Source organism: Vigna angularis, chromosome 11 (assembly GCF_016808095.1).
Source record: "Vigna angularis cultivar LongXiaoDou No.4 chromosome 11, ASM1680809v1, whole genome shotgun sequence".
Lineage (NCBI taxonomy): Eukaryota > Viridiplantae > Streptophyta > Magnoliopsida > Fabales > Fabaceae > Vigna > Vigna angularis.
In genome coordinates this window covers 25,476,080-25,487,537 of record NC_068980.1, presented here as the reverse complement: position 1 = coordinate 25,487,537, position 11,458 = coordinate 25,476,080, and the positions used below count along the sequence as shown (strand labels likewise).

General features: G+C 30.8%; 1 protein-coding gene across 1 annotated transcript; it reads right to left on the bottom strand.

The window, feature by feature from the left end:
* Positions 1 to 10,179: 10,179 nt before the first annotated feature.
* Positions 10,180 to 10,935, bottom strand: LOC108332587 (uncharacterized mitochondrial protein AtMg00810-like). The gene has a single exon (XM_017567909.1). It carries the CDS (start codon positions 10,933 to 10,935, stop codon positions 10,180 to 10,182), a length of 756 nt encoding a protein of 251 aa, XP_017423398.1.
* Between the last annotated feature and the right edge of the window lie 523 nt (positions 10,936 to 11,458).

Sequence of the window (11,458 nt, the reverse complement as noted above, 5' to 3'; positions counted from 1 at the left end):
TTTCTGCGGAGTTATACTTTCATATATTTTCAGCATTAATTAATTTTTAAACTGATTATTAGGAAAGAAAAACAATAATCATATATTAATATTCTCTTTATACAAACATTTATATGTAAAATATGAAATCTCTTCATAAAAAATGATATACTTTATTTCTTATTTAATAATTCTCTCCATTCGAATTCCCAGCTAATGATAAACAAAAGATAGTTTTTGTTCATCATCTATAATCAATAAGAAGTTTCAAGTTTGATTGAATTAAGTTATGTGAACTTTTTCATTCAATCTTTATATTTAAAAATAATTTATTTTAACTATCACCCATACTTTTGCTTTAATTCTTATTGTGACACCCGGGCACGGAGACGAGGGCGGGGAGTGACGCCGGTGCAAGAAGCATGGTGTAGGGGGCACAGACAAGGAGCGGCTCCTGGCAGCTTCGGGTGGAAGGGGTACATGGACGAATCGAACATACACCGGAATGAGAGGGATCTGGAGACTGTATAGGTATGGGACTATACGGTTGAAGGATAGCTTAAAGGAATTGATTTGACTACTCATATCACCAAAATGCATTTGCTTTTCGGTAGCCTAACTCATAAAAACTCCATAGTTAAGCGTGCTTAGCTTGGAGTAGTAATTCTGGGATGGGTGACCTGTGAGTTGCCGGGGCGTTACACTTATAAACAAATTTTAATTTCTCTTACTTCTTATGGTAGAAACTATAGCTTCAAACAATACAAGCATGAATAAAGACTAAAAACATGATATTTAACTTTTAAGAATTAAAAAGTAGAAGTTAGCCTCCAAAGAATTCTTTTGTTTGTGTCTATACTTATATAAAAAGGATTTTTTTTCGATTGTGTCTATATTAATTTTTCAATTTTATCATTTAAATTAAAATAATTATATATATATATATATATATATCAAAAAAGAATTACTCTGTGTTCACATTTATTTTTTAATTTAATCTTTTAAATAAAAAATTTAAAATTAAAACATAAAATAATTATTTTATAAATTTTACCTTTTAGTGGTAGTTTTTTTAAATTTAATTATTTTTCAATTTGATCTTTTTAAATTTAACCATTTTTTAATAAAAAATTACCTACTAAATAATAAAACTTATTTACAATAAAATTATAAAAATGATTTATATTTAATTTTATAATTATAATAATAACAATAATAATAGTTTTATCATTTATTATTTTCACAAAGAAAAGTAAACCCGTATGCATGTTTTCACTGATAAACATAAATAATTTATAGTTATTTTAAATTATTATAAACTTATTGGATATATATATATATTTTATTACTTTTTATTATCATTAAAAAAAAGTGAGTCCACATATGCATAATGTAAGTGTTTTCACTCTATATATTTATACCTATATATAAAAGGATTCTCTTTTTTTAGGTTCACTCTTTTTTCAACTTTATTCTTTAAATTATTGTTTTATTTAAATTTAACAGATGTTTTTAAATTTAACTTATATCTATATCTAAGGGGTTCTCTTTTTTATGTTCACTTTTTTTTCAAATTTATTCTTTAAATTATTGTTTTATTTAAATTTAACAGGTTTTTAAAAATATAACTGTTTCTTTTTCAATTTAACTATTTTTTAAAACTAAATAAATAAACATAATTTACCAAAATAAATAAAAATATCCATAATTAAATTGTAAAAATTATTTATATTTATTTTTATAATTATTTATAATTAAAGTTGTTAAACGAACTTTTGACAAAAAAATTTCCACAATTACTCAAATCCTTCTAATATTTTCGAGTTATTTCAACATTAAAGCGAGAACAAAACCATATAGACTACTCAAATAATAACATAAAACGTGTTTAACACGGAAAAAACATTTAACATAAAATATTGATTCACTTTTAAAATTTAACAAAATGTATCAAGTGAACAATTATAAATTCTAAAATAAAATAAAAAAATTAAATATACCTTTTATTTTCTTAGTTTCTCTAAAAATCATATAAGACATTATTTCAATAAAAGACAGTGAAGATTAATTATTAGAAAATGTTAGACAAAATCATATAAGACATTCTTAGTTTCCTATTTGTTATATGAAAACAAAAATTGTTAGAAAATGTTTTATATAATTTTTATAAAGTGTATGGATGAAATATTCTATAATTAAATTTAAAAAAGAAATAGTTTTAAAATAAAAATATATTTAATTCTAAAATAGTTAAAGTAAAAGATTTGTAAATATTTGATTAAGTGAAGAAAATTCATATTTTGGCGGTTTTTGAGTTAATATAAAATAATAAAGTGTAATTAAAAAAGAACTTTTTTTGTGAGCTTCGAACTTATTTTTTTAAATGATATATATATATATATATATATATATATATATATATATATATATATATATATATATATACATTTGGTATGAAATATTACAGAAGTAAAAAACCAAACCATTTTGAAAATTCCTTGTAAAATGGAAAGCTTTGCCGACAGGGACATGAGACATGAAACCTACTGCATTAGTTCAACTGACAGAATTTAATGGTATCCAACTGTGATGAACATTATGTTTTTTTTTACATCAGTACAACTCTTTCATTAATACTTTGTACGTTCACGAGTCATGTTTTTTTCTTACAATTACAGTACCATTTAATCACACTCAGAATAAAGAGGAAAAGAACGTACTTTAGCGGTTAAATCTCAATCATCAAATTAGTTTTGTTAAGTAAGTTAATCTTGCAAAGTATAATGCCAATATTTATTGCGTTAATCTCATTGAGTATTTTTAGATTCATTACTACTCTTAATTAATTCCTTGAATATTATTAGATCTCATAAATAATTACATATGACCAATACCAGAACAATCTTTAAATAAGTCATTCATAAGACATAAGTATTTTATTGGTTTAATGTCTATTTTGGTCTCTCGATTCGTAAGGTGTGTTCAAAGTTGTCATTTCTTTTTTCAAAAGTTCATCATCGTTCTATATTTTTAAAAACGGTTCACGTTAGTCCTTTTTGCTTACAACGTTAAAATAATTAACGACAGAGTTGCCTACCTAGCGAAACTTGGATGAGCTGTACAGGTTTTTATTACGTGGCATTACTCTGCATTTTCCTCACTCTTCCACACCTTTCTCCTCCTCCTCTGAAAACCTCTCTCTGGTGAAAAAAATTTTTCTCTCCACTTTCTCAAACTCCACCATTTCTTCATACCTCTGCGCTCTCACCCTGCACCCTCACCTCCGAAACAAAATAGCAGGAAATTATTTACTTAATTTTCAAATTTAGTTAAGAGGTATTAGGAGACAAACATGTGAAAGAGAAGAGACACAAAGAAGTGTTGAGAGAGGAGAGAGACATAAACACAGACAAAGTTGCAATTGCTAGAGTGGAAGTGGTCCTCCCCGGCTTTCCTATTTTGTTCTTTTGATATAGTTTCAGTTCATCTTAGTGGTGCACGATTAAAGCGAGGTTGAGATTGTTAGAGTAAACAAAAACCAAAACATTTTCAGTCTATTGTCACTACTACAAAATTGGCTTTTAAACTCGTATAATAGACATCAGTTTAGACAAAAACGATGCCTATAAAAATGCGGTGGCAGTCATGTAATTATGTCCAACTTATACGCCTCGGTTGCACAATGAACCGAAGCATAAACCAGCAACAACCTCGATTACATTGTGAACCAAAGCATAAACGTCCACCTGCCCGCCTGTCTTTTGTGCTGACAACTTTTTGAAATGGGGATACTGCTTCGGGTGTGTGGAGAACCGAGGCAGAAGGCCTCTGCAACACCTGCAACACACTGAACATCACACTGCCACACGTCTTCTGGCACTTTAGGCTTTGGTTGTTGTAATAACCGGTGCCATAAACGTGTATTGCCTCGGGTTTTTGGATAACTCAGGCGCCCCAAAATTGGCAGTCAACGCCCTGAAACCCGAGAGCTGTCTCTTTTTTTTCTGAATTTGAACACTCTACCCCCAACTTCTACTACCTCTTAGGACCCTATATATACACTAAGAAACCTCTGGAAACATCACTATAAGTCCAATTTGCTACTCCAAACTCAAAATCATCTCTTTAAGCTTCTTAAAACCAAATATATTATTTCTAAACCAAATCTTTAGAGGTTAAGGGTCCAAACCAGTTTGAATAGACATAACAACTCACTCCAAACCCTATAATTCTTCCTAAATATACTCCTTTAAAAAATCATTACCCAAAACTCCTTATTTGGACCAAAATCGTACAATTACACCCTCACAAACTCTCTACTACATAATACACCATATTTTACTTGTTTTAAAGCTCCAATAAGTCTGAAATAACTTCAAAACAGTCCCTAAACTTTTGTTTCTCACAACCAACCATATCCTAAAAATCTCACCTATAAAAACCTCAAATTTCACCCTAAAACAAGTATAAAATGAACTCAATTTCTTTCTTTCAATCTAACTTCATACTATAACCATTTAAGGACATAAACCAGTTATGCCAGACCTTATAACCCTTATCAAACTTCAGGTTCCTCTTTAAAACTCATTATTCCAAAAATTGACATTCCAACACTCATCAATTTAAGCCACAATTAGTAATTCAATCTTCTATTTTCACAACAATCATCATTCATACAATTTCGCCTCAACAACATATTCATTCCATAATACATTCAATTACACAACAATTCATACATAAATAACTTCTCAAGCTTTCATCATAAAACGCAACAATAACTATTTACTTAATTTAGAACATGCAAGTTATCATTTAACTACCTAACACATCATCAATAACAAATTTAAAACTTCTTATTGCATATATGAAAGACAAATTAGTTTCCCTTACCTTAGGAAGAATTATTATGGCTCTAAGAATACCTGATCATTGCTTCCACTCAAAGAACTCTAGAAAAGCCTACAATTGACCGATTGATGATTGGAATAAAATCTTAGAACCTCAAATTGACCAAGAATTAAGGAAGACAAACTTTTGATACATGTAAAAACAAATTTCAATGCATGATCATGGACTGAAGATAAAAGGAAAAAAATGATAGAAACTTACTTGCCCTATTGTAGATATTGAAGACTACTCAGTAGTGATCTCCTAAGAACTTCCTAATCGTCAAACCCAAGGAGTAAGAAAACTTAAAGAGAAGATAGAGAGAGTTTAGAGAACGAGTTCTAGAGAGATAAATTATGTTTTAAGTAATGAAACAAGTGTAAGAAATTATATTTATATTATCGACTTATTTTAAAATAAAATAATTGATCTCATTATTTTAAAACATCTATCTACTATAATACTATATTTTCTAAGCTGATGCGGCCGATCATTATTTAATTATTCAGCAAGATTAAGGAATTGAGGGTAATGAGTATTGGACTGATGCATACGATCGCACATGTACTCACACCGTTATTTAATTTTTTTAGATTGAGAGTGCGGGTGATCGCACGAGTGCTTATATCTAGAGCTGTCAAAATGGGTCACAACCCACGAGCCAACCCGGCCCACCACGGGTTCGGGCTGGGTTGGGTTTGAAAAATTTGTATTTTTTATGTGGGTCAGATTTCAACCCAGGTCATTTAAACCCGACTCATGCGGGTTTAACCCATGGGCCAGGTTGGCCCACCAACCCACCTACCTAATTTTATTTTATTAAAATTTAATTTTATAAAAAAATATTTATTATTTTTTTTGCTTGAAAAAATTATTTAAGTTCCTTATTCTCAAAATTAGTTAAACACCCATGTTGGGAGTGAAATTTGTTTAGATTTAAATTATAGAAAATTTGTAATTTTTTTTATTTAAAAAAAATTATAATTAAGTAAGTCAGTGATTACTCACCAAAGATATTAAATAAATGAGTCAGCCAATCCATGGTGAGCCGGCCAGGTGATCCGTTTTGACAGCTCTACTTATATCCTTTTTAAAATATTAGAAAATCATTTTTTTGTAATTTTATAATTTTCATTTTTTATGATTTTTATTTTTGTCTTTTTATTTTTATTTTTTTGAGAATAACAATAATATTTAAAAAATAAAGAAACATTAGTTGGTTATTAACAAAGATATTAAATACTAGAAACATTACAAACCATTTTTGCAATCTTATATATATATATATATTAATTTGTTTTAATAATATTTACACAGGTAATTAAATGAAATAAAATAACAATTTAAAATAAATCTTAAAAAGAAGCGTAGTAATAAAATAAAGAGTATAGTGATAAAGTGTGTGCAGTGAATAATTACGATGCTAAGAGATAAAATAAAACCAAGTGAAAACAATCACAAAATATATGAGGAGGTAAGGGGTTATCATACTAATTTAGATGAACGTTAAGGTTGGTCTCGTGCACGGTTAGAAAAAATCATAAGAAAGAGGCCTGAAAAGGAAGATCTAATAAATTTTTGTTTGAAAGGAAGTCTTTGAGAGGAGATCCGTGAAGAGAATGAAGGGAGAAAGAAACTCTCCCTTGGAGGCCTTCCAATTCCTTCTTTAAAAAGGAAAAAAAAAATTAAAATAAATGTCGGTAGCCTTCATTGGTTCAATTTGGAGAATGATTGAAGTTCACTTGAGAAAAATTAAACAAAGAGAATATAAAAGACGAAAAAGAAAAAAAGGTGCCACAATCCTCCGCATTTTATATTCACCATACCATTTCCTATCACGACCATTTTATTTAATTTATTTATATTTTTTAATTTTATATTTATTTAGTTTATTATTATTATTACTTTGAAATTTTTGAAAATAAATTTTATTTACTCAAACAAAATTAAGTTTTGACAAACATTAACCTCATAAAAGTAAAAGTACTAAGTGCATTAGTCAAATCGAGATGCATAACCAACCACTCATATAAGTTATATTTTGTTTTAAAGATAATTTTTCATTCACCACCTTCTCTAATCCTAATTTGATTATAGTTACTTTTAAGATCAATTTTAGAAAACATACATGCACCATAAAATTCATCAAAAAGTTCATCTAACCTGGGAATTGGATGCCTATACTTGATGGTGATGTTGTTTATGGCCTTACAATCAAAACACATCCTCCATGAACCATCCTTTTTGGGCACTAGAATCACATGTGAAATACATGGACTCATGCTATCTAACCAACCTTTATTCATCAATTCTGTCAATTTATTTTCAATCTCTTTGGTCTCTTGTGGGTTGCTTCTATATAAGTTGGCCTATTTGAAAAAGAAGCTCCCCAAATGAGATCAATTTAATGCTCAATTCCTCTTAAAGGTGGCAAACCATCAGGAACCCTTATTGAAAACACATCTTCATAATCCTGCAAAAAAAGACTCAATATTAGGAGGCAATTCAAATTTATCAAATTGGTTAGCATATAAAATTTGACTTTGACAAAACAATAAGTAGAGGGGCTACCTTGTACAAAACACCCTCTTTACCTCCCTTTATTTTGCTAAATAAAGTTATGGAAAAGAGTTCCAAGGAGGAATTCCTTATTTGTAGTTTCAAGTGTTGCTATTATGAATGTAAGAAGCTTAGTTCTAATGGGTTATCCTAACACTTTAATAATCATTCGTGCTCAAGTAGAGAGTGATAAGTCATGTCGTGAGAGCAGCAAGAGGTCCTAGCCTAAGGGCCTTTATTTAGTTGGAAAAGGGCAAGTTAAAGTGTTAACCTTGTGTGATAGCTTTGAGTGGGTCAGTTGTTCCACCACACAAGTGCAGAACCCACCATGGTCCCAGCCTTGGGGCCTTTCTCCATCTGGCAAAGGGTGTTTTAACGGACTAACCTTGTGTGATAGCTAAGGGGTCAGTTGTTTCACCACACAAAGGGTAGAACATGTTATAGCTCGACATTCATAGTATATTCAAATGAGTCAAGTCTGTGGTCGTTGTGTGATTCTAAAATGTGTAATTTATAATTTGAAAATTAAATATTATGTGATATTTTGTTCATACTAGCTTACCCTTACTTTTGTTTTTGTTTGTCTGATGTTTTCACTTTTGCAATGATCACCTTAATGGGTGTGAGCTTAGGGAGGACATCTTTCCAGTTGTCTTATTGTAGGGGTTGAGGGTGAAGCAGCGATATAGATAGTTTTTTTTTGTTCTCAAGGTGTAGACTTTTCTTCTCGTGAAATCTCAAGTTTGTTGTAAGTTATCATCTTTGTAGCTTTTATTTTTGTAGTTTTATATTGTTAAAATGGGATGTAACAATTATTACCATCTCCTTTTATATTCATTTTTAAAAAATATATTTCTTCAAAACAAGAAACTATGTTAATTCAGTACAACAATATATTTAAGCATACAATTAATCACATATCAAACATACAAAAAATGAACAACTTATTACAAAATTATATAAAATTATATGGTCATATTAAAAAGTAAATTTTAAACATAATAATAGGAACCAGAGAGCATAAAAGGTGGACAACAATGAAAAATGATGCAATAACTTGCGTTTTGAACAAAAAAAAATCTCACAAAAACAAACAATACCTCGACACAAATACAAACAACATATTAGTCTCAAGAACATAAACAAACTTAAAAACGACCAAAAAAGATAACAAACGAAGAAAGAAAAGCTCCTTGCGGAGAAACACCTTCACGAAAGAAAAACTAGTAACAACGAGTTCAAACATTAATGGCGATGTTAGAGGCAATGACCACGATATTCAGAGTAATGGAGCAACGCAGGTTCGCAAGCAATGAAGAAGAAAACCAAAGAAGAAATTGTACATGAGTTTGTAAATTTTCCCTTTTTTAACCCTCCGAACGCATATTGTATCGGTCATTTTCTTAACTAAAGCACTAACTACTTTATGACATTAGTTTTACTAAGAACTGCTACCTAAAGCTTCTTGAAATAATTAAAAATAAAATTTTTAAAGGCATTTTTGAAATTTGGTTCACACTTTTGGCTTCAGACCTTTGTAAAACCGAAGTATAAGGACTCTATGACACCAGTCTGAAAAGAATCAAGAGTTATAAACCTATTCAAAATCTGAACAGTTTGAAATACCTCTAATATTAAGACTCTATGACATTAGTTATATGACATAAGTTATAAGAAGAATCAAGACAATAAACTTTGGTAATAAAGTGAAGTTAGTCTTGATGATTAAAAACAAATATGTTTTTTAATAATAAAGATCCAACAACAAATAGATTAAAAAGGAAAGGGATTAAAAGGGAAGCAGTTAAGATAAGTATAAATAAAGATAATCATTTTCTATTGTGGTGAAAACCTATGAAAAAATTCAACTCATATTTAAGAGAGAAATGGTTATAAATCTAAATGAGTTGAAAATTCTACGTTAAATAATATAAATAAAATTGAATAACATATAAAAAAAATGAAAAAAAATCCATAAATTGAATCTTAAAGTTCATTTTACATTAAAAGTGTTGTAAAATTTCTTAAGAAACTCGTACATCATTCATAGCGTATCTTCCCTATAAAAATTCCTCATACAATTGAGAGATTTATTTAAATCTTATTAATGAAAAAACATTAAAATATATATATGCATCTGTAATGAACTCGGAAAAATTATTTTATAATCCGAGATATTAAAAATAGAAGCCCAATAACTGAGGCCCAAAGCACTCAGGTCCAAGGGCCTAAAACGAAAACTCCACTAGAAGCTTCCTTGCGTCAGAGAGTTGGTGGAGTCCAGCTTGTGTTGCTCATGAGAGAGAGAAAGAAGAAAAGGGAGAACCCGCCATGGAACTCCAGCGGCACTTGTAGCAGCAATGGATGAACAGAAGCAAGGGTCCAGTTGCAGGGAAGAAGGAGCGCGGTGACAGAGGTAAGAAAAACACTTTTATTATTACTTTTATTGATAGAATAAAACTGTTGAACTGAGTATCACTTCTCTTACCTTTGACAACACACTAGAACCCGTATATATAGGGTTTCGGTAAGAACAAGAAAGTTATCAAGAAAAATTAAAGTCCCTAACAGAAAACAGAAAACCCTAATCTCAAATAACTCTAAAAGACAAAATAATGCTCTTAGGAGCATTAACTACAATAACATAAACATTAATACTCTCCCCTCAAGCTGGATAATGGATGTTCACTAATCCAAGCTTGGGGATGATAGATTTGAAATGCGTTCGGTGAGGGAATTTGGTGAACACATCAGCTAGCTGCTCTTCTGATCGAATGGGAAGAAGGCGTAGAAATTTGGCTTGAATCTTCTCACGAACCACGTGGCATTCCAACTCAAGTGCTTGGTTCGCTCATGGAAACTCTGGTTGTGGGCAATGTGTTTGGCGGAGTTGCTGTCGCAGTAGAGGACAACAATAGAAGTGGGCTGAATTTGAAGGTCTTGTAGGAGGTAGTGAAGCCACTGCATCTCACAAATAGTGGCAGCAAGAGCACGATACTCTGCTTCAGTAGATGATCTTAATACAATACTTTGTTTCTTTGACCTCCATGAAACCACTGAGGATCCTGGGAAAACACAATAACCAATAGTTGACCTTCTTGTGTTAGGGCAAGTGGCCCAATCCGAAACACTGAACCCTTTAATCTGTATGTCAGAGTCAGCTGCAAAGAAGAGTCCTTCTAAAGGGCTGGATTTGACATATCTTAAAATATGTTGCAAGGCTTGATAGTGATAATTAGTAGGCTCCTGCATAAACTGACTTAATAAGTTAACAGTAAAACACAAGTCAGGCCTAGTATTAGTCAAATAGAAAAGCTTCGCTATTAATCTGCGATAGGCACTAGGATTATCCATATAATTCTCTGTTTTATATAATGAGTTTGTGTTGCTCAAAAAGGGTGTAGAGCATGGTTTGCTTCCCAACATTCCTGTTTCTTCAAGGATGTCAAGGGCATACTTTCTTTGGCAGAGATGTATCCCCTTTTTAGATCTAGCAACCTCAAATCCCATAAAGTACTTGAGTTCTCCTAGATCTTTTATCTGGAACTATCGATGTAAGAGGGCCTTTATTTGAGTGATCTCATTCATTGAATTTCCTGTTAAGACAATGTCATCTACATATACAAGTAAAGCTGTGAAATCTGTAGAGGTTTTCTTGACAAAAAGAGAGTGATCAGATTTAGATTGAACATAGTTAGCAGAAATAAGAAAGGTAGATAACTTTTCAAACCATTGTCTACTAGCCTGTTTCAGCCCGTATAAAGATTTAGTCAATTTACAGACTTGTCCCTTGGTGTTAGTGTTTAATCCAGGTGGAAGATCCATGTAAACATCTTCTTTTAAATCTCCATGCAAGAAAGCATTGTCTACATCAAGTTGATGTAAAAACCAATTTCTTGAGGCAGCAAGAGCAAGTAACAGCCTAACAGAAGTAAGTTTTGCAACAGGGGAAAAAGTATCCAAGTAGTCTATCCCCTCCTGTTGGGTGTAGCCCTTGGCTACCAGCCGGGCTTTATACCTTTCTACACCATCA

Excerpts from the sequence above, each read along its gene's own strand:
- LOC108332587 (XM_017567909.1), bottom strand. The coding sequence starts at position 10,935 with ATGGGATTTGAGGTTGCTAGATCTAAAAAGGGGATACATCTCTGCCAA.